The following is a 24,878-nucleotide window of genomic DNA, read 5'->3' as shown; positions in this document are numbered from 1 at the left end:
TCACATGTATGTTCAATATATGGTAGAATATATTTTAAATATATGTAAAATTATACATGAAATATATGTATGGCTATGTGTTCAATATATTGTGGAATATATTTAATATATGGAAAATTATATGGAAACAAAAAACATGACATATGTGTTCAATATATTGTGGATGAATACTTAAATATGCAAACTGCAATATGTGCACAAACCTTTATACCACATATTAACACAGACTGGGTAATTTATCAAAAGCAACCTTTATTTTCTTTTAATCAGGCACAGATACTGAACCCAGTTTGAGGTAGGGAGCTATACAGGCCTATTAAAACCCCAACCAGGGTTCCTACAGCTTAAGCCAAGTTAAATTTAAGACTTTTTTTAAAACCGCTTGAAATTAAATTTAAGACCAACTTCATAATAAACACAAATGCAGAAAAAAAAAGAAACACCTCACATCAATTACATAGGGTTAGGGACAATTTTACCCACTTTCCTATGTGATCCAAGGTAAAGTGACTGCTACATGAACATTGGATTGTGTCTCTTTCCAGCTGTCCTTTCAAAATAAATGCATAAAAAGTCCGAAAAAAAAACAAAAAAACACCACTGACTCGGAATCTGGTGGCTGTGAGAAATTTAGCGTTGACGGCCACCATAAAATACCACTTACCAAGTGTTAACATTTTTAAGACTTTTGAAAAATTGATTTAAGACATTTAATGCCAATTAAGGCCTTGTTTTTAGATTAATGAATTCAATGCCTTTTAAGACTTTTTAAGGATCCGTAAGAACCCTGCCAACAGGCCTGGCATATGGTCAGACAAAGGAAATGTGACTGACTCTACATTTCTGAACAGTGCAACATTTTTAAAGAATGCCATTGAACAGACAATACATATACTTTTGGAACTGTGGAAAAAAAATAAATAGCCAAAAGAAAATTGATGTAGCAGATAAAGCAGATGTATGTATGTAGCAGATGAAGAGATGTCCACCCTCCAATTGGTAGTAATCAGCTGGCTCCTTGGTGCATCTAGGGAAAAATAGAGAAAAAAAGAGAGATTTTTTAAATATTATTTAAATTATCTGTATAAAATGCTCTGACGTCCTTTGCTTCATTCTAATGTTCAACCTAACATCAAACATCAGATCATTCACAGGGGGTTTGGAGGGGGGTGTCAAAGAGTCAATCGATTAGTACTCCGCGATTATCAAATACTTTCTCTTGAAATGCCTATCCCTACTGGAGTCCAGACTCCACACCAGTAAAAACAAGATAATAGACCACTAGTTTAATGTTAGTATTCAGTCGGTATTCAGCTGTATAGTCAATGATTTCCCTCAACTCTATCACTCAGTCAGCCAGCATCTAGTCTGGGGCCGTTGACCCGCTGTTTTGGTAGGAAACGGATCCAGGGCGAGAGAGACAGACCTTTCCTTCAAAATAAAAGCACAAAGCTAATAAAATGCGGTAAAACTCTTTAATTTAAGGAATATAATTTACAAGAAAGTCCCCGAGCCATTAAATTGACATTTTGCTTTTATTGTATTACAAGTTAATGTTTATTCAGGGTACCCCCAGAATTTTGCAACTCAAATTTAAGACTTTTTAAGACCTTTTTAAGACCACATCTAATGAAATTTAAGACCAACCTCGCAACAGTCATTTTACGTTTGCCAACGCAGCATTCCATGATTTTTTGCAAGTAGATACAGTTATGTTGTTGCGATGTATCATGCAGATAGATAAAAAATAAGACCTTTGTAGGGGTGTAACGATACACATAAATCACGGTTCGGTACGCACCTCGGTTTTGAGGTCTCGGTTCGGTTCATTTTCGGTAAGAGAACAAAATGCAAAACATAAATTTGCTTGTTGTTTATTAGGAATTTTTCTAAACCAAATGTACATGTTTTAGTCAAATGTAATTATTTTACTCACCTACTAATGCTATGTTGTAGGTACATTCTGTCCCTGATACAAATAAACTTATTAAACTAAACCAAGCCATTATACAAAATATGAAAAAAATATAAAAGGCTACTGTTGTAAAGTGCTGCCTAATAAGTTCAATAAATTATTCTCAAAATAACAAAACATACAGCCTTACAATGATTTTTTTTTTTTTTTTTTTTTACATGTAAAGTGCAGCACTAACAGTTCGAGCCAGTGACGGACTGACCATAGGGCAATGTGGGCAAATGCCACAACGGCTGCCTGACGATGCAACCGTTCGGCCGCAAATAAATAAATAAATGAATGAATAACGCGGGTCATCACGAGGCACAGTGCGTAGTGTCAACACAGCAGCGACGTGCGCCTGCTCTGGGCGCATCTGCAGCAGATCCACATGTACTGGAGCTTGTGCGCAACACAGACACAGAGAGAGAGACAGACAGACAGACAGACGGACAGGCAGACAGACAGAGAGGAGATAGGAGCCACAGCCCCCCCACCTCCACCTCCACCTCCATTCCTCCCAAAAGCAGGAGGGTCTTCAAGCCTCTGTTTTCTCGCTAGCGGTAGCATTAGCAGTAGCATTAGCGATAGCCACGACGTAAACGGGCTGCACGTGTAGCTGCAGGCGGACTGTAAACACACACAACTTCTGTACCGAAACTCACTCGTTCACAGCGCTGTGCTGAACCGAACGCCCCGTACCGAATCGGTTCAATACAAATACATGTACCGTTACACCCCTAGACCTTTGAGAATGAAATTTAAGACTTGTAAACTAAATTTAAGACCTTTTCAAGGCCTTAATTTATAGTTATCAAATTTAAGACTTTTTCAAGTTTTTAAGACCCCGCGGGTACCCTGTTATTTTATAAGTTTTATGTTGGTGAATACTTTTATTTTGGTGAATTTGGTGATTTCGGTATCAGCTACAGACAGGAACCAGAATGCAGACTAATTGGGAGGTAACTGACACCAGGCTCTTCGCTTGTCTGAAGAGCCTGGTGATGCGAGGCTAGCCAGCATCAGTCCTGTGGAAATTTCAATTACTTCTGTATGGGATGGTGCTATACATTTAAAGGGATAGTTCACCCAAGATTGAAATTTCACTCATTATCTACTCACCCTCATGTCGACTAAGGGCTGGGAGAAGTTTCAGAGTCCTCCGTGGCTTCTCTGAGTTACAGGGGGTCTCGACGTAGCAGTGCATGTCAATATAACGGTTGCAAATGGATACCAACTGTCTTGGTAACAAAAAGACACACCAAAAAACATCCAAATACCTCCATGCTGCTCGTATGTAATGTCCGTCTTGTATTGAAGCCCCGAAATGCGAAATTGTCCCGGAAAAAATTGAATAAGTCAATTTTTCAAGCTTGTTTTGTAGCGGAAACTTCTCAAAGCTCCTCTTCCCGGTTCGTCATATTTGGACGAACTGGGAAGAGAACAGACCCTGGTTCGTCCAAATATGACGAACCGGGAAGAAGAGCTTCGAGAAGCTCGAAAAATTGACTTATTTCATTGTTTTTGGGACAATTTCACATTTCGGGGCTTCAATACAAGACGAACATTACATACGAGCAGCATGGAGGTATTTGGATGTTTTTTGGTGTGTCTTTTTGTTATGAAGACAGTTGGTATCCATTTGCAACGGTTATATGGACATGCACTGCTACGTCGAGACCCCCTGTAAGAGAGAAGCCACTGAGGACTCTGAAACTCCTCCCAGCCCTTAGTCGACATGAGGGTGAGTAGATAATGAGTGCAATTTCAATTTTGGGTGAACTATCACTTTAAAAACTTGAACTGAAATTAATCTGAACTAGGTTTAATGAAAAAATTTAAGAAGCAAAATGCATTTGCCATAATTCTTGGTCTGTTTGCCTACCTGTTTGCATGTTGAAGTCTGTACCCCATCATCTTTTGCTCTATTGTCACTTCGGGTTCTCCAGCACGATGATCTCATGGGTAGAGCACTGCTGTGGGTCCTTGGCTGTGTAAAATACAGATTGACATAACAAAGAGTATTCAGTCAATTAGAAACAGAGTAAAACATTAATTAATCAAGGACAAAAATATCTTTAGCTGTGTCACAGTATTAAGGATAGAATGATTTTTTTTTTTTTTATTTTGCGGCTGATCCTGATTATTATTACTCAAATAACACTATATTTAGAACTAATATCCTAATGAAAATTACTGCCACATATCTTTGACTTTAAAGTTTCTATTATTTTGTCCAACCTATGAAGGGTGAATTGAACTTATTACACCTGTGTGTATAAACTGGATTCACTAATGATGGCTTATTTGCAGGCTATATCATTTTCAGCTGGATGACTAATACTTCATCAACCGAGTATACACTAATATCAGTGATACTTTACTTTTATTAACAGGAGTGAGTATTAGTAACCATGCTAAGAGGCCACAGTCAGTGTAGTGTCTCATCTCCAGTAGTTTCTGTTACTAGCAGAGTTCATGTTGTTTTCTTCTGCAGCAGAGTGCGTTTTCTAAAGCAGTGGTTCTCACACACACACACGCACGCGCCGCGAGTAGCCGCGAAGCAGCGAGAAGCGGAGCCCTTTGATGTTAACGACTGTGTCACACCGGAGCCACGTCGCTCCGGTTCACAGCAGCAGCGGCGCGGCGCGCGAGCCGCGAGCTATGGCCGCGAGCGAGCCTGTCAAGCCGGGCAGGAAGTCGCACAAAGAAACAGCGGAAGAATCCGGTTAATTTTCAAAATAAAACACATTCCGAAGCCGGTTTACCCCCCCCCCCCCGTTTGGGAACCACTGTTCTAAAGGAACTTTCACTTATGTTTACACAGTGTTCAAAACAGTGTCTTAAATAACTCAATAAACAGCCCATGAAAAAAATATTTTTTCCAGCAGATATCTTTGTTACAACATGACTGAGCTAATTGGAGTAGTTTCATGTTGTGTCCGACAACGGGAGGGTTTTAACAGCTGACGTCCTGGTGTTAGCTTAGCTGCTGCTGTTAGCTGTCAGCAGCAGCTAAGCTAACGGCTACGATAGCCATGACTAGTTGCAGAGGCGTGCACACAGAAGTGGTGGTGTTTGTTCGGTAATTCGTTTTGTAGATTTAACAAACATCAGATTAGTCAGGGCGGTTTTGGCAGCCCGGAGCCTCCACATTTGGTGCCTACACCGGTGGCTAATGCTACCAGTTAGCCGCTAACGCTACCAGTTAGCCGCTCGCTAGAATGCTACTACGGGGTTGAAAGCCGGATAGCTCATGTGCTAATGGCGATTAGCTTTTCTCTCTTTTCTTTCTAACCCTTTTCTCTGTAACACGTTAATGAAGCCATGTACCGGCTGAAACATCCTCCTCACCGTTGGTTAGAACAAGGAGAATAAGAAAAAAAAACCCTCCATGGTGACATGTCGAGACATGTCCAGGACTTCACATCCGTTAACGTTACACAGCCCCCTCCCTCTCACCAGAGCCTGCCTGTTTGAATCCCTGACACCAACAACGCCACAATAATAACAGAGAAATATCTTACCTGGTATTTTTTGCAGGATTTAAATTAACTCAAGCTCTCGCTAGGACCAGGTTCCAGCCGACTGTTTGTCCATTTATCCGTATCGTAAAAATAATCCACATGACTGGTCATTCTTGAACGACTGAAGTGCGTCGCGGCGGTTCCCGTTTCACAGCAGCAGTAACGGTTATTTTCAAATTTGGCGCCGGAAAGGCGCGCACAGCTGTCATTGGCCAAGAGCCATTATGTCAGTCAGATCAACCAATCATGTTCAAATGCTCACGATGAGACAGCCAATGGATTTTGTTTCATTGTGGTAACATTTTATTTTTAATTTTTATATCTAATAAAAAAAATAATTCCTGACCTGCAATCGGTTCACAGACCATTGCTAAGTAAAACACACCGTTGCTAGGGTCACCGCTCTGATCAGAGGACACAGAGGAGGAGAACTATGCAGGATATTTACTTTAATTGAATTTTTACCTTCAGCTTCGGACTAATTGTGATGTTAGATAAATTACTTAACTTGTTACAGGGGGGGGGGGGTTATAAATATACACATATACTATACTATATACTATATTTTTTAAATGTTTTACACACACACATATATATATATATATATATATATATATATATATATATATATATATATATATATATATATGTGTGTGTATATATATATATATATGTGTATATATGTGTGTGTATATATATATATATATATATATGTGTATATATATATATATATATATATATATATGTGTGTGTGTATATATGTGTGTGTGTGTGTGTGTATGTTGTATAAGATATAAACATTTAAAAAATATAGTGCCTTTTTGGCCTTGATCTCAATATATTTTTCAATATATACACATATATGATCCATGCATATATATGAAAATATATAAAACATTAAAAAAATATAGTGCCTTTTTGGCCTTGATTTCAATATATTTTTCAATATATACACATATATGATCCATGCATATATATATAAATATATAAAATATTTAAAAATATAGTGCCTTTTTGGTCTTTATTTCAATATATTTCTCAATATATACACATATATGATCCATGCATATATTGCAATATATTGGAAAATATAAAAATTAAATCCCATATATGGGAATATATTGCCTAATATATCACATGATATTTTCTAATATATTGCAATATATTTTTCTTTCGTAAGGGGAGCTACTTTTACTTGTAACGGAGTAAATTTTGACCAGTAGTATTTGTACTCTTACTCAAGTACTGGAGTCGAGTACTATACATAGCCTATGAATCACAACTCACTCTTATTGTACTGCTGATATGAATTTCGTTATGTGTCAACATGCAAACTGCAATAAACTGAACCTTGAACTTTGATACTTCAGATAATGTGGACTTTATGACAGGGACATGACTACTTTATTGACCCTACAGGAAATAAATTTGTCTGTTCTACACTGTGAGAGTCGGTCTGTTCTAACTTCACTTTGTGTTGAAATTGAAAGTAAGCGTTCATCGCTGCAGAGTCCTGGTTCAGTCCGGTTCTGATCGTTACTCAGTCCAAGAAGAAGCGGTTTTAACTGGACTGTGAAGATGAAGATGTTTGTGGTGTTTGTGACGCTGCTGTACGGTGAGAAAAACTTCATCTAACTCCATTTAAATAAACTACACACAGACTCTTGCTGTGAGCGCCATGTTTGAGAGGAGGTGACCTGATACTGTGATCAACTGTAGGTGTAAACTAAAGCTCTGTCCTGCTTCTGAACCACATGTTGCTCTTTGGTAAAATGGACTTCATGTATATAGCACTTTTCTAGTCTCTATAGAGTGCTTTACACTGTGTGTCGCATTCACCTTTTCATACAACACTAATGCTCGAGCAAATCATTAACAGAGCAAGAGAGCACACGTTTAGGACACTTGAACATGCAGACTGAAGGAGCTAGGAATCGAACCACCAACCTTCCAATTAGTGGACGATTAGTGGATTTTTTGGTTTTTCTTTTACAGATTATGATAACACAACTCTCAAGTACCTTGTGTGTCGATATGGTAGTCCTCCGAAAACTTTTTAAAACCACAATGAAAACATGATGTTTTTTATAAAATGTGTGATCTTGGTTTTGTCGGCCGCTGGACGTAACGGCATGCGTTTTTCTCTGAAACTAAAGTGGGAGTTCCATTTTTTCCTTCTCCTTCGTGCTCACAAACGAAACTGTGAAGTAACTTGCTGTTTTTTCAAGGAGCACGTTGGAAATCAACTCCTCAACCACGCGAAAACCGTTTGTTTCTAGGCCTTGTACAGAGTTTGCTTCGAGGTTGGAAAAAAGGTAAACAAATAGCTAAAAACATGCGAGATGTGATGAGCAATTAATAGGCTTCATGCACAGCTCTACTACTTCCTGAACTTTAGCCAGCTCCTTTATTTCCTGTCTTACATTATTGGACAAACTGACGACCTCACAGACACACCTGGATCAATCACTTTGTCCAATAATGTAAGACAGGAGCTGGTTTAAAGGTACAATATGTAAGAATGTGGCCAAAATTGTTGCTGCAGTCCCTTCCCTACCCACCAGCAGTGCAGAGCGACGCACTAACCTGCTCTGCTCACTCACAGTCAGTCTCAAAGCAGAGTAAAAAACTATATTCATCAACTAGTTTATTGCTCTGACTCACAGTATCTACGAGCGGAGTTCACGTCACTCAGATGACCTCTAAGTTATTGTTACATTCACCGTTCCGACACTGTGTCTGTGTGTGCAGCACTGACACACACACACACACACACACACTTTAACCCTGCATCTACCGGAGCTTTAGTGCGTGTTAATCACGCCGTAGATGAGCCAACATATGAGACGTCTTAGCGCAGAATAAACGACACGAGCCGCTCCGTTTCTCCTCCACTTTCTGACGTCGGATCATAAAACATGACGACCGGAGACAGGCGACCTGACCGGGACAGACTCCTCTCAGGAACCGCTCCACACATTCACAATCACTTCATTTATCATCGGCTCTATTTCGCCACATTTCCTCCCTCTTTTCTAACTTTCACTTTGTAATTCTTCCCTTTAGCTTTAGCGTTAGCAGCAGCTCAAACTAACTAGGCTACATGCTCACAACAGCAAGCTGTGTAGCCTATTAAACGACAGAGCGACAAGCCGCTTCTACCATGTGATATCAAGGAAATATGACCATAATCGATAATAGAACACAATCTTTTTTTTTTCACGATCTCGTTTTATCTCCCAGCCGTATTTGCAGCTCAGTGGAAGCTAACTGGCAGCCCGGAGGCTGACATGCCACTGACGCTGTGACAGGGAGAAAGCGGCTGGGTGGCGACACATGCCAACCATAGAAATTCAAAACATAAACATGATTTGCGGTCTGCAAAGAAAATAAAAAATTAATGCGAATATCTTGGCTGTAGGATTGTTGTTGGTGAGTTCAGTATGTTATATGAACATTATTCCTGAGTCTCTGTTACATATTAGGACGATTTTACAGCCAGTTGCTTTAGATTTCTTACATATTGTACCTTTAAGATCAGGAAGTAGTGGAGCTGTGCATAAAGCCAATTGTAGTTGTTCATGGGGAAGAAATTGATTTCCTCGAGTTAGAAACAAACCTTTTACAACATACAATACAAAAACACTACAGTCCAGCAGATTCATTATTATCACCATGACACCATGTTAACTCTTACTAACAAGCTTCCAGGTGTATGTAGCTCCACCTCCGTCCCCACAGGTGGACAGGATTGGTTCCTCAGGTCTGTGTTGATGAGACTGTCGGTGGTTCACTGCAGCTCCAGGTCAAACACTGGATCTTCATCAGAGTCTGATTATCTTCTGGTTTCTGTCTCACCTCTGTCTGTGTCCTCAGTTTCCCAGCATGCCTCAGCTCTGGAGACATATGAGGGGGAGGAGTCTGTCCTGCTGCCCTGTGACTTTCCTACGTTTGACCTGGACGAGCCTTCAGTGGTGTGGAGCCGCTCCGACCTCCGTCCTTCAACCGTCCACCAGCGTCAGCCGGACGGAGCTGAACTCAGAGACCAGAACCAGGACTACAGAGGACGGACGTCCATGAGGACTGACGCTCTGAGGACCGGAGACCTCAGCCTCACTCTGAGGAGACCCACCACCAGAGACAGTGGCAGCTACAGCTGCATCCTCAGAGGGAGGGGGGGAGAGGAGAGGAAGAGTCAAGTTACACTGAAGGTCAAAGGTCAGAGGTCATGGACTCATCAGAAATGTGTTTTAATGTTTCACATTGTTGTTTGTAGTGATGTTTTAATCTCATGTTGTTGTTTGTGTCGACTGCAGGACGTCATGAAGAATCGGTCTACATCGTCTTTGGTGTCTGTTGTCTCCTGCTCTCACTGACTGCTGCTGTTCACACTGGCATACTGTATACAATGACAAAGAAAATAAGTAAGTTATCTGTGTGTGTGTGTGTGTGTGTGTGTGTGTGTGTGTGTGTGTGTGTGTGTGTGTGTGCATCCAGGAAACTAATGCAAGTCAGTGTTACGTCAGAGCTGTTAACTGAGGTCAGAGGTCGGGTAGAAATAAACTCAGTGTTGTTGTGTGAATTGCTCAGAAATGTTGTGTTAATGTTTATAAATGTTCTGATCTCATGTTGTTGTTTGTGTCGACTACAGGATCTCGACCAGTCAGGATCAAGGTTCTCCAGGTTCTCCAGGTTCTCCTGGTTCTCCTGGTTGCTTGTGGTGTTGGTCTTTGCATTTTCTTTCTTCATAAAGGGACTGAGAACAAAGATGGTAAGTAGTGTGTGTGTATATATGGGGGTGAAGTCACTTCTCTGTTGACTGACAACAACACTAACATCTGATCTCATGTTGTCTCAGTGACAGAACCTCCTCCTGACTGGATCACTGGTCTACTGGGTCTAATGTTCATCCTGCTCCTCCTGACTCTCCTGGTTTATTGTGTCTGGGTCAGAACACATTTAGAAAATATATTGTGTATATTTGGTTATTTCTCAGGTAAGAGGTCACAGTGGAACTGAGCAAAGTGTTTTTCTTTTTTTATGTTTTATTAATATTTGAATCTTATATTGTTGTTGATTGTGTCGACTACAGGACGTCATCCAGACCGGGTCAAGGTTCTCCAGGTTCTGCTGGTTCTCCAGGTTCTGCTGCTTCTCCTGGTTCTCCTGTTTGCTGTTGTTCCTTGCTGTGTCATTCTTCACAAAGGGATTAAGAACACAGATGGTGTGTGTGTGTAGATAAGTCAGTATAAATTGTCTCTTTGTGCTCTGCCCCCCCAACACACACACTCAACTCAAACACTCATTAGTTCTCATGAAACGTGAGCAGCACAAATCTATGTGTAAACTGTGTGCAGCCATACATTAACATGTTTTTCTGCATTCATCAAAGCTGATCTTTTCAACTTCTCACAAAATCGACACCTGCTCTAGACTGCGTGTCATGCTTGTGTAAATTTATAAATGCACAATACACAACTGTCTTTGAAACACGTAATGACACACGTGTAGAAATATTTGGAGAGGGGCAGGTTTTAGGGGTCAAGACTCTATCTAATGATGATAATAACCTGATATATGATAACGGAAAACTTGAATTCCATAAATGTGCAGCTGATATGTGATGTAAAGTGTGTGTTGCTACACGCTGCTACACGCTCACTGGACACACACCTCATCCTGCGCAATAGTGCAGTTGGCAGAGACGGCTGGTTCATCTGTAACAATATAACCGGCCCATACAACTTCATAATGTAGATGTTGATGCAGCCACGCTCCTCTGCAGCAGACAGCTGAGGCTGTGAAGAGGCTCCTCCCCCAGTGGCTGTTGGAGTTTATGTGTTTTTTTTTTTCATGTTTCATATGAAACTATTTTCCAGCTGCCATGTTGCATCGCCATCTTTGAATATGGTAGCCGAAAGGGGACAAACTTGGTTCAAACGCTCTATTGAGTGTCTGTGTCTAGGCTTGTCCTCTATCGAAAGGCCGATCGATGATGATTTTTCTTTAAATTTTTTATTGTCGTTATAAAAGACACACACTGCTCCAGCTGAGCAGCATTGGCAGCTAGATCTCCCACTGTTGAACTTTTTTTATTCAAAATGCAGCTAAACACCAGCACGTGTTAAATAAATTTAAAAAATGATAGTACTAATCAGTCAAAGTTAGTTTGTCCTCGGAGGTCACCGTCACTTTGCCGACGGAAGAGCTGAGCTTGACCAACTGAGTGAGCTTTGCAATCTAGAATCTGAACACAGTTGTCACGGTTTTCCCCCATTTTACACACTGGGGCTTTAACTCCACCCAGAATGACTCTGATCCACGATCTCTCTTTTTTTCCCCACTCTCTCTCCCTTTTTCCTTGTTGGACAGGATGCACCTACGTGCCTCCTTATATGGTGGTCATGGTCTCCTTGTACAGTATGGCTATTCATGGGTGGAGATCAATGCCGGGGGGCGTGCTGTTAATTTACGATGGGTTGGTCTTCATGATTTTACACACGTGCTCACGATCAAATTTGTGTTTTCCGCAGCGTTCATGAATCTGGAGGAGAGTTTTAGTAGTGTGGGTATTTATGTGTAAATCTACACACAGATTTACTGACGTTGGTCCAGACGGTTCAGTCAGAGTCAGTCGGTACCAAGTGGTGTCACCCACTGGCATGTGAACTGTTGTTTTGAAGTCAGGAGTTTGTGATTTGGCCATCGCCATCTTGGTTTTGTAACCAATAGATACTATATATGGAAGAAGGGGTGGAGCTGTGGAGGAGCGAGGGGTAGATCTGTCCCAAGCTCTATACACCCACCTACTGTACACCAGACCCACCTACACCGGCTACATGATGGATTGAAATGAACAGGGTCATGACTAATAAACATTGTTAGTGCCATGATGAGGACAGACTGCGCAGAGTATCACTGTGTCAATCAAGTGTCAGCCACACCCACAGACCCACTCTGCTTTATCATCAAACTAGTATTTAAGACCATATTCTATGTTCCTGTCTCTGTCCTCAGTGTCCTGGCATGGAGACACTGTGGAGCTCTACAGTGGGAGGTCTGTCCTGCTGCCCTGTGAGGACTCTCCTTTACCCAGAGACCCCACAGTGACATGGAGCCGCCACGACCTCCGTCCTCCAACCGTCCACCAGAGACACCAGCTGGGTGACGACCTCAGAGACCAGAACCAGGTTTACAGCAGCAGAACGTCCATGAAGACTGAAGCTCTGATCACTGGAGACCTCAGTCTCACTCTGAGGAACCTCCTCCTCTCTGACAGCGGAAACTACACCTGCATCATCACAGCGTTTGGAAATAAACGAACACTGAGAAACATACAGCTGAAGGTCAAAGGTCAGAAACACACACTTACCCCTTGGTCGCACTGCACGCGGAAGCTGGGCGCGCGCACTGCGCGCGGCTTCTCGGGCGCTTGGGTGGTCGCACTGGGAGCGTACAGTACTTCTCCTCTCTCCGCGCCGGTCAGACATCGACTGCAGTCGTTCATACTCGTATTCACTCGGTTTTCCACACACACGTCATTTTAAACATGTGTTTGTGTGTCTCATGTGCAGACGCAACGGTCAAATATGTATAGATGGACAAGCAACAACTTAATTAATCATCATTTAATTATTTTATTTTGAAAATTGACCGGATTCTCTCGCCTTTTCTGTGCCCGTCTTCCTGTCTGGTACGACCACGTCTATCCAGCTTGACAGACGGCGCCCTTGGCGCGCGCGGCTCGCGTGAAAAATAGAAATGAACCGAACTGAAGCGCTCCAGGCGCGCGCACTGCGCTCCACAGCGCGAGATGTGCGACCAGGCAGACCGGTTAACATGTGCGCCGATCTGAAACTGCCTCCGCTCAAGGGCGCTGCGCTTCGGTTCCGCGTCCAGTGCGACCAAGCTGTAACACCTACAGTACAGGATACAGGTCAGAGGTCAAAGGTCAGAGCTATAGAGGGATTATCTACGGTGGCCCTGAGGGTCAAAACACAACGACATTCCACAAAACACAAAAACATTTCAGATTACGGAAAGGGTAAGGACAGCATCTTGTTTGTGATTGGTTAGAACCTGTCAATCAGGAAAAACAGGACAGCAGAGCGAGTCAACACTGTGTAGCCCAGGAGGAGTGCTCAAGTCTGGGTGAGAGGAGGGGGGGGGGGGCGCTGCAGCATAACACCGGGTACGATCGGACCATATGAGTTTCGCTTTTACCGTGTCATGCATATGCGCCTCTGTGTGTGTGAACGCCATTAACGGAGAAAGAGCGCTATGCGGAGATGAATGAACGGAACAATATTGCGTTGGTCGAGCCAAAAACCGAAAAATCAATTTGTGGCGGATGTAATTTATTTGTGGCCACCACGTCACGAATAAATGAATGTATAGGAAACACTTTAGACACGTTGGTTTGAATGGTGACAAAGCTAGATATGCCTGCAGAGAATGAGTTGTGAAATGTTTACCACAATAACAAGAGACTGAAGACGAGGTTACACAGTAATGGAAAACAAGATAAGATTAATTAACGTTATGTTATTTTCAATTAGGCTACATACTCATCCATGCAGGTGCAGTTCGCAGTCAGGATGCAGTTGTTCCAGACTTAAAGGTATTCAGATTTTTTTTCGCATTGGATAGTGCAGGTGCACGGATTATACGTCAGCCTGCTCACGATTCATCAGCCACTGATATTGGATCCGTCATCCTTCAATCAAACGTCTGAGACAACACACACACACCGAGCTCGGTCTCACCCCAAGCGTTGAATATCCCACCCGCTCGATAACGACCAATCAAATTAATTTTCCTTACCCGGGTAAACTCGTGCAGCAAGTCGTGGAAACTCGTAGAAGGAGGCGCGACAAACAGGACAAACGGCCATTTCTGAAGACTTTTAAACATGTCCGTCCTCTTCCCTTGTCTCTGACCAGGCAGCACCTCAGTCCTCAGAGCCACCAAGTTTTGTAATTGTATAAGAGTATTTTCCTGAACATGACTGTTATATAGCTGCCTGGATGCACATTGCTGTTTTTAACCGTTAACCGACGCCATGCTCTGAGCGTCTGTGGCTTGTGCCGATCGGCAACTCACTCGGTGATGAACTGTTGTAGTACGGTGACAACATCACTAGCTAACACCGCTTAAACCAGATCCATGGAAGGTAACCATGACAACCAGTTCTTTCTGCCGTCTTGTTACGCACGCATCCTGACTTGTTGGTAAACAAATAATCCCTCTATAGATACAGGTCTGAGGTCAGTTTGAACCAGCGTCACAGAGGTCACGTAAAGGTCACGTTGTTGTTTATGTTCATCTCATCCACAGAAAAGTTCTCCGTCATAGCTGAAGTCTCCGTTGTGTCTGGTCTCCTGGTTCTACTGGTTCTACTGGGAGTTTCTCTTGGTGTCGTCTGGTGGCTTAAAATTCAAAAAAGGCGATTAATCAAAAAAGGTAGGATGTGTGTGTGTGTGTGTGTGTGTGTGTGTGTGTGTGTGTGTGTGTGTGTGAGAAAGAGAGAGAGAGAGAGAGAGACAGAGACTACAGAGCTGTAGCTGTAGTCAGTGGTTCTCAAGCTTTTTTTTTTTTTTTTTACATCAAAGACCCCTAAATTGACACAAACTAGACCACAAATCCCCATTGGACAACATTTTGGAGCAAACCAGAAATACACAAATATTTGTTCTGAAGAATGTTACAAAAATTTCTCAAAAAACGTTTCTAGAAAAAAGTGTTAAAATTTTTAAGAAAAAAAAGGTAAAATAATAATAAAATAAAAAGTGGTAAAAATTTCTCCAAAACTTTAAACATTCTACAAAAAAAGTAGTAAAATTTCCAGAAAGAGTTGGGGACCCCCGTGAACCCTCTCAATGACCCATGGGGGTCCCTGGGCCCCAGATGCTGTAAACGGGAACAGAACAGCACTTACCCCCTTTTCACGTTACCTTGACAACAAGATGTTGTTGACTCTGTCCGGTCTGGGACTGATGATTTACTGTTTACTGTCAGCAGCAGCACAGGGTGAAGGACAGACTCAGAACAAATGTTCTTGGATCAAATCTGATCAAATCATCGTCAATAATGACAAACTACAGTTGTGACGAGCAACGTTAATACTGACAGTAAACTTCTTCTCTCTCTCTTTTTTTTTGCTCCGTCCATGAACAATAAAGAAACCACGGAGCTCTACGTTTGTTTATTTACTTTTTTCTTTAAACACTCGCGTTCCGACGGCATCCCATGTATTTAGCTTCACAACGCTAGAAGGAGGAGGAGGTGTATGCACAAGGAAAAATAATCACAACTCACTGAATTTTCAACTGATTTTCACACAGTTTAGTTTTTACTAATGCAGAAACAGTCCTGGTTCTGTTAGTTATTCAGGTAACAAAGACACATTTCTACACTTCAGCCCCAGGGTGGGAGATTTTGTATGTGTGTGTGTGTGTGTGTGTGTGTGTGTGTGTGTGTGTGTGTGCGAACCAACAAACAAAACTCTGATCATATCCAACACTTTCAGTAAAGATGTAGAGTAGTAATGTCTTGTCCTCAGTGTTTATTTTGGTGGAAGTAACTAAAAAGTAATCAGTAACTTATTACTCTCTTATTGCAGAGAAACTTATTACTGTCAGGTAACTACTTTTATGTAATCTATTACATTTTAGAAGTAACTCAGGTCAGATTAAAACCTGCTGCTGCTGTCTGATGACATCATCATGTGGTTTGTTGTCTCTCAGTCCAACAGGTGGAGGTGGAGGAGGGGGTGGAGTCTGTCCAGCTGCCCTTCAAGACCACAGCTGGTCTGTCTGAAGACGTCAGAGTGGAGTGGACGGCTGAACTCAAAGAGAAGTGGATGGATAAAGACATGAAGGTCCATATGTATGGGAACAGTTCTGAGGAACAGCACAGGTTTTACAGAGGCCAAACAGAGATGAATGAAGACCTGCTGAGGACTGGAGACCTCAGTCTGACCCTGAAACACCCCACAAGGAGAGATGAAGGAGACTACACCTGCAGAGTCTACAACAAGGACGGAGACTTAATGAGAGAGAAAACTGTGAATCTCAGGGTCAAAGGTCAGAGTTGTTTGTTTGTCTCTGGTTTTGTCTCCTCTGCAGAGAATTCATGTCAAAGATGAAACAGTTGAAATCAGAGCTGTAGATTCAGGTCAGAGATTAAAACCTGAGGCCTGTACCACGAAGCAGGATCACCGTCTTAGCGAGGTGAGTTACCATGGTAACTTCCTCTGAACGGCTAACCTGCTCCAGGTCGGCGTAGCTTTCAGGATTGATCTGAATCCAGTAAAAGGCTCCGTCCACCGGCCAATCAGGGAAAATGACGTGTCCTCTCACTGGTGTTACTGTTACCAAGGAGACGGAAATAAAAGTAGCGAAGCTCCAGACAGAGTAGCGGTGATTGTATCCAGTTTATGATACATTATGAAAAAACACACACGTGTCTCACAACAACGGATGAAAGGTTTTTCCGGGATAGATCAAATCCGTTAGATGATTATCCATACGATGCCAATTGTTGTAGTTTTTGTTTTTTGAGGGTGTGTGTGTGTGTGTGTGTGTGTAGAGACACGCGTCTATATGGGACAGGCTTTTATTTAATTTAGAACAAACCTTATGCTCAGCAAAGATGGAAAATATATAATATTATAAAACGGTTCTGTTGTTTGGCCACTGCTTAAAAGAGTCAGAACAGAAGGAAAGAATCAGATCCAGAGCAGCATCACTTACAAGTTTTATCAGCACCGATTCAACAACTAATAAATAAACATAATCATTTAATTCGGACCACAGGCTTCTTTTTTTCTTCTTCCTCGCTGGAGAAATAAGATGTTTGCTCACCTCTTCTCTGAGGCTTCGGTGCTCTGGTTGTGATTGGTCTGCTGCCTTGAACCCGCCCTTTATACGTGTGCGTTCACCGATTCACAATAAGACAAACCTGGGTTGAGTTACCGAGGTGATAACCAGCGTCGTGGTACCGCTGATCCAGAGAGACAGTGTTGTGGATCGTTCAGCTGGATAGGCTGAGAGGAACCCTCGCTTCATGGTACAGGCCTCTGCTGCTGCTGTCTGATGACATCATCATGTGGTTTGTTGTTTCTCAGGCCAACAGGTGGTGAGGGTGGAGCAGGGGGTGGAGTCTGTCCAGCTGCCCTTCCAGACCACAGCTGGTCTGTCTGAAGACGTCAGAGTGGAGTGGACGGACAGAGACAACAGGAAGGTCCATGTGTATGAGAACGGTCCTAAAGAACAGGACCAGGTTTACAGAGGACGAACAGAGATGAATGAAGACCTGCTGAGGACTGGAGACCTCAGTCTGACCCTGAAACACCCCACAGGGAGAGACAGAGGAGGATACACCTGCAGAGTCTACAACAAGGACGGAGACTTACTGAGAGAGACAAAAGTGTTTTTCTGGGTCGAAGGTCAGAGTTGTTTGTTTGTCTCTGGTTTTGTTTCCTCTGCAGAGAATTCATTTTCAGTGTTGGAGGTAACTTGTTACAAAATTAATGAGTTATACTAAAGTCACAGTAATATATAACTTTTAGGCAGTAATAGAGTAATACAACGTGATACTTATTATATTTATCGTAATATTATTACAGTTACTCCGTCCAGTAACGTGTTACAATCAGAAACAGGTTGAATTACCACCTCAGGCTCCACAGCTGTAAATAGAGAAGCCAGTTTGCAGCAGCTCTTGACTCCCAGGATGCATTGCTGGCTGCTGTCTCTCTGCCCAAGTTGAAGCTTCACTGGATGAGTAAGAAAACTAGAAGACGACATCAAGTTCCTGCTCACTACAGAGTGCAGCTCCTTGTCAGAGGAGCCTGCAGCCCAGATGCCAGATCCTCATCCAGCTGCTGACAGATTATAACGTGTCTCCATATTGTAATGACTTGTCCTCAGTGTTTATTTTGGTGAAGGTAACTAAAAAGTAATCAGTAACGTATTACTCTCTAAGGAATACTGCAAAGAAACATTACTTCCAAATGCAAGTAACTGCTGTTATGTAATTGTTTTGGAAGTAACTCAGGTCAGATTAAAACCTGCTGCTGCTGCTGTCTGATGACATCATCATGTGGTTTGTTGTCTCTCAGTCCAACAGGTGGAGGTGGAGGAGGGGGCGGAGTCTGTCCAGCTGCCCTTCAAGACCACAGCTGGTCTGTCTGAAGACGTCAGAGTGGAGTGGACGGACAGAGGCAACAGGAAGGTCCATGCGTATGAGAACGGTCCTAAAGAACAGCACCAGGTTTACAGAGGACGAACAGAGATGAATGAAGACCTGCTGAGGACTGGAGACCTCAGTCTGACCCTGAAACACCCCACAAGGAGAGATGAAGGAGACTACACCTGCAGAGTCTACAACAAGGACGGAGACTTACTGAGAGAGACAAAAGTGACTCTCAAGGTCAAAGGTCAGAGTTGTTTGTTTGTCTCTGGTTTTGTTTCCTCTGCAGAGAATTCATGTCCAGTGTTGGAGGAAACTTGTTACAAAATTAATGAGTAATACAACGTGTTACTTATTATATTTATTGTAATATTATTACAGTTACTCTGTCCGGTAACGTGTTACAATCAGAAACAGGTTGAATTACCACCTCAGGCTCCACAGCTGTAAATAGAGAAGCCAGTTTGCAGCAGCTCTTGACTCCCAGGATGCATTGCTGGCTGCTGTCTCTCTGTCCAAGTTGAAGCTTCACTGGATGAGTAAGAAAACTAGAAGACGACATCAAGTTCCTGCTCACTACAGAGTGCAGCTCCTTGTCAGAGGAGCCTGCAGCCCAGATGCCAGATCCTCATCCAGCTGCTGCTGCCCCCAATGAGGATGACTTTTGTACTTTGGTGCACAGCTCCATGAATCTACATACACCTGTGTCCATGGAAACAGAGATAATAATAATAATAATAATAATAATAATAATAATAATAATAATAATAATAATAATAATAATAATAATAATACATTTTATTTAGAAAGTGCCTTTCACACCACTCAAGGACACTTTACAGCAGTTAAAATCATCAAGCACCAAAACACAGAATAAATCATCAATAAGCAATACCAAAACACAAGAGCACAGAATAAACAGCATTAAACACATCAGTAAGAATGAATAATGAAAAGAACAAATAAATAAAACTGTGCAGAATAAAAGGGAAATGTCAGGGTGAGGGGTGGTGGGGTGAATAGACAATTTGAAACAGGTGGGTTTTGATTTTTGTTTTGAAAAGAGGGAGAGAGTCACAGCTGGGTTTCCATCCAAGTCGTATCGAATTTAAAAGCGGATTTTGTGAAAATGCGCAAAAAGCAAAGCGAATTCATGCCCGTTTCCATTCATTATTGTTTTGCGATTAGGAGGAGTGCACCGTGAGATTACGTCATAAGAGAGCGTGAATGTATCCAACAGTTGACACTCAGCTGACACTCAACATCATGGACAATTTACGTACTTTCCGGACTATAGACGCACCTGTATAATCCGCACCAGCTACATTTTAAAAGAAAATACATATAAAGGCCGCACTTGAATATAAGCTGCAGGTTTTCATGTTGTAACATGAGATATTTACACAGAAAGACAGTAGGGAACTGTGACAGTCTGCTCGCTTTTCCGCTGTTTTGGTTATGCTCCTCTCCTCCATGTGCATCTGTTTACATACGAAGCCGGTGAAAAATCAATAGGTTACATAACGATGTTACGGCGTGTGTTTGTGTAGTCTTAACCGTCATAAACAAAAGATTATGGGTTACGGAGCGCATTTGTGTCGCGGGGTGCAGAGACGAGAGCTGGGACACCGGGGCGTCGTTCTCCATTGAACGTCGCTGGGTGAAGTCCAGCAGCACTTCACCCACACACTCTGCCTCCATCACAAAAACTCGCATTTCCTTTATTCGATACGCTGACAAATCCACCCCCTCCAAGCGTATAAACTTTTATGCGCATTTACTGCCTTTATTCGAATTTCTGGCGTTTCCATTCAAGTATTTATGCGCATTTTCACAAAATGCGCATAAGAAAAGGTGTATGGAAACCCAACTAATGTTACGGATGTGAGATGGTAAAGAATTCCAGAGTCGGGGAGCAGAGCGACTGAAAGCTCTGCTCCCCATGGTGCTGAGGAGAGCAGGGGGCAGTGAGGTGGAGAGAGGAGGAAGATCTGAGGGAGCGTGCTGGAGTGGCAACGTGGAGAAGATCAGACAAGTAACTCAGGTTAATAGATGATCTTAAATCTGCCTCTGTGATGGAAAGTCTCCACTGCTTTCAGAGAGTTAAAATAGTGACACTGCAGGTTCACGCTGCAACAGCATCCAGGTCACCAGTAGAAAGACTTTTCAGTGTAGAGGGACTGGTGCTCACCCCGAAGGGAAAACGTCTGTTCATGTTCATGTTCATTTATTTAGCACAAAAAAAGCGTATAACGCTGCACAGGGAGGGAACGAAGTCCTAGACGGACTTGTACAAGAGACAAGCAGACAACATACATGAGCTAAACAAAAGACAAAAGATCAATAGCAGCAGGAATCAAGGTAGGACTTGAAGCAAATAACAGCAAAAAAATATTTGACAAATAAAAAGCAGAACAATGACAGAGAAAATATATTCAAGAGAAAGATAATTATGTTCCTGTGGAAAGTAAAAATTCCTTCAGATTCTTTTTAAAAATGCAATGGGAGGAGATGGACCTCAGTGATAAGTTTAATTCAGTCCACAGCTTGGGGCCTCTATAAGTAATGTTGAATTGATGACTTGATGTTCGGGAAGACGGTAAAAATAAGATGTTATGACTAAGCCTCGTTTGATAGGAATGAATATCTGTAGTCGGAATAAAGAGATTATGAAAAGTAATAGGCAGATCTTGTTTCCTGTTAATAAACTTATGGATGAAGAGGCATGTTTGATAGGCATTCACCTTATCAATAGATAAGAGTCGATATTTCAAAAAGAGGGGCGCTGATGGCGCATATCTAGTCCAGTGACAGATCAGTCTCAGAAACCTCTTTTGTATTAAGAGTAATTTTCTGAGATGAGTCAGATAAGTGGCTGCCCAGACAATGTTACAATCATTTAAATGAGGGTACAAGAAACTATAATAGAGGGTTAAGTAAGCTGAGGAGTTAATTAAAGGGAGAAGTTTCCTCAAAATGCCGAGCATCTTCATGGATCTCAGTGATAAACGCTTCCAGCAGCTTCTCCTGTTGCACTTTAACAAATACTTTAGTGATGTGGAAAAGTTCTGTAGACAAAGGTCAAGACTAAACGTCTTCAACAGTTTTACTGAGGATTATTCACCATGACAGATTATAACGTGCCTCCATATTGTAATGTCTTGTCCTCAGTGTTTATTTTGGTGAAAGTAACTAAAAAGTTACTCTCTAAGGAATATTGCAAAGAATCATTTTACTTTCAAATGCAAGTAACTTCTGTCATGTAATATATTACAATTCAGAAGTAACTCAGGTCAGAGATTAAAACCTGCTGCTGTCTGATGACATCATCATGTGGTTTGTTGTCTCTCAGTCCAACAGGTGGAGGTGAAGGTGAAGGACGGGGCGGAGTCTGTCCAGCTGCCCTTCAAGACCACAGCTGGTCTGTCTGAAGACGTCAGAGTGGAGTGGACGGACAGAGACACCAGGAAGGTCCATGTGTATGAGAACGGTCCTAAAGAACAGCACCAGGTTTACAGAGGACGAACAGAGATGAATGAAGACCTGCTGAGGACTGGAGACCTCAGTCTGACCCTGAAACACCCCACATGGAGAGACAGAGGAGAATACACCTGCAGAGTCTACAACAAGGACGGAGACTTACTGAGAGAGACAAAAGTGAATCTCGAGGTCAAAGGTCAGAGTTGTTTGTTTGTCTCTGGTTTTGTCTCCTCTGCAGGGAATTCATGTCCAGTGTTGGGCTAACTTGTTACAAAATTAATGAGTTATACTAAAGTTACAGTAATAGATAACTTTTAGGCAGTAACAGAGTAATACAATGTGTTACTTATTATATTTATTGTAATGTTATTACAGTTACTTAGGAGTGCAGCTCCTTGTCAGAGGAGCCTGCAGCCCAGATGCCAGATCCTCATCCAGCTGCTGACGGATTATTGCGCTCTTCCATGTTGTAATGTCTTGTCCTCAGTGATTATGTTGGTGAAAGTAACTAAAAAGTAATCAGTAACTTATTACTCTCTAAGGACTATTGCAAATAATCATTTTACTTTCAAATGCAAGTAACTACAGTGTTATGTAATATATTACAATTTAGAAGTAACTCAGGTCAGATTAAAACCTGCTGCTGCTGCTGTCTGATGACATCATCATGTGGTTTGTTGTCTCTCAGAGCAACAGGTGGAGGTGGAGGAGGGGGCGGAGTCTGTCCAGCTGCTCTTCAAGACCACAGCTGGTCTGTCTGAAGACGTCAGAGTGGAGTGGATGGACAGAGGCAACAGGAAGGTCCATGCGTATGAGAACGGTCCTAAAGAACAGCACCAGGTTTACAGAGGACGAACGGAGATGAATGAAGACCTGCTGAGGACTGGAGACCTCAGTCTGACCCTGAAACACCCCACATGGAGAGATGGAGGATACTACTACTGCAGAGTCTACAACAAGGACGGAGACTTACTGAGAGAGACAAAAGTGACTCTCAAGGTCAAAGGTCAGAGTTGTTTGTTTGTCTCTGGTTGGTTTTTTGTCTCTGTCTCTCTGTCTCACTGTCTTCTGTATCTGTCTCGTCTACAGAGAGAACTCAGGTCAGAGCTGAAACAAACAATAGGACAGAAGCAGCTCCATTGATCCAACTCCTCTGATGGCTGATCAATCAGTCTGATCGGTCTGTTGATCAGTTTGTGATTATTGAAAGGATCTGACTGTGGACCAGAGAGAAGATGGAGGTGAAGCAGCTGATGGACGATGGATGAAGACAGGAGGACGCTACTGACTCACAGTCTGTTGACTCACTATTGATGAGTATTGATCAGACCTGATCATGTTAAAGGGGAACTATGTCAGTGCGGTCGCCTTCCCTCTGTTTTACTAAGAGACTTTAAGTTTTATTGATTTCAAGTTTACTCAGTAAAACTTTTACCTTGTAATTTACCATCACAAAGGTCTTTAGGCTGATTAAATTTGAGGTCAATCTGTTTAAATCTTGAACATACCATAAATCTTGATATATTAAAAAAACAAAAAACATCTGCATAAATTAAGAAATAGAAACATGATTTCAAATGTCAAACTGTCAGTTGACTTTACACATCTCTGTCAACTGTCATACATGTAGATGCTCTGTTTTGTCAATTATTTTATACATATTTTTTGTCATATTATTTTTTTACCACTATTGTTTTTTTTAATTGATTTAAGTATTTTTAACGTATTGTTCTTATTATTATTGATACTTTTTCTATTTTTGCTGTCCACTTTGCAGCCACAATTCTGCAAATTACCTAATCGAATGAATGGATGTCATACCTGATAATAATAATCTGTGTATCATTGAGCGTGACTGTGGTCAAGACTAATAAAGAGCTACTATTTAATATCTATCGCAGTGAGTTTAGTAAAGTGATGATGGAAGTTAAACGACATGTTGATTTTTTTGTTTTTTTAAATACAGTATGTTGAAATTATACAGACTCAAAATCTCATAGAGTATCGCTGCAACAAAGAAAATGGATGGATGGACACGAATTGGGTTCGAAATTAGTTGCAAAGGTCACAAGTCATAGACATCAATTATATTACATGGATAAAATTTGATTTACATACGTAGGCCTATAATACAGACACAAAAGACATTAAATCAAACAATCACAAGTAAATCACACAACAAATATATTAGCTAAGCTTACTATAATATAATACAACTTCAATTTATCCCAGAAGGGTAATTTTAGCAGTCTCAAACACTGCGAAAAACAAAGACAAAACAACATAAAAGAAAATAACAGATAATCACAATCAATCAATCGATCAATTCACATAAGAGAATGCAAGCATTTTTTGGTTGAAAAGACGTTTAAAAAATGTCTATGCTGACCGGTGAAAAGACGTTCAAAATTGGTTGAAAAATGAATGTTTTTTTACCGGCTATTGTAGACGTCTATTCAACATTCACGTATAAACCATATTTCACCAGGAAATGCTATATTTAAAAGTTTCTGCTTATTTACTGTAGTGTGTAGACATAGTATATTGTTATGGTGGATCATAACTGGTCAATTTTGTCAAAATTACTAATTTGAAAGCCATTATTGCAAAAGACGGTTAAATATGGTCTATGAACGTTCATTAAACATCTATTAAACGTAAAAATGCACTATTATATTATATATATTATATTATATTATATCATATTATATTATTTTTATTCA

General features: G+C 41.5%; 1 protein-coding gene and 1 long non-coding RNA gene across 2 annotated transcripts; one reads left to right on the top strand and one right to left on the bottom strand.

The window, feature by feature from the left end:
- Window positions 1–905: 905 nt before the first annotated feature.
- LOC146968896 (uncharacterized) lies at window positions 906–5,379 on the bottom strand. Its single transcript, XR_015038193.1, has 3 exons — window positions 5,309–5,379; window positions 3,840–3,944; window positions 906–1,027 (listed from the first exon to the last, which is right to left on the bottom strand). It is a non-coding gene; the product is annotated as an uncharacterized LOC146968896 (long non-coding RNA).
- A 1,581-nt stretch (window positions 5,380–6,960) lies between these two features.
- LOC146968895 (uncharacterized) lies at window positions 6,961–23,492 on the top strand. The gene is made up of 13 exons (XM_085806302.1): window positions 6,961–7,096; window positions 9,358–9,699; window positions 9,798–9,905; window positions 10,133–10,252; window positions 10,340–10,477; window positions 10,574–10,705; window positions 12,499–12,834; window positions 14,818–14,943; window positions 16,227–16,565; window positions 18,605–18,922; window positions 22,028–22,351; window positions 22,844–23,161; window positions 23,245–23,492. Exons 1-13 carry the CDS (start codon window positions 7,060–7,062, stop codon window positions 23,310–23,312), a joined length of 2,706 nt encoding a protein of 901 aa, XP_085662428.1. The 5' UTR covers window positions 6,961–7,059; the 3' UTR covers window positions 23,313–23,492.
- Window positions 23,493–24,878: the final 1,386 nt, after the last annotated feature.

This window comes from Trachurus japonicus, chromosome 18 (genome assembly GCF_045865225.1).
Source record: "Trachurus japonicus isolate A0001 chromosome 18, Traja_1.0".
Classification (NCBI taxonomy): domain Eukaryota; kingdom Metazoa; phylum Chordata; class Actinopteri; order Carangiformes; family Carangidae; genus Trachurus; species Trachurus japonicus.
This window is presented reverse-complemented; position numbering and strand designations above follow the sequence as displayed.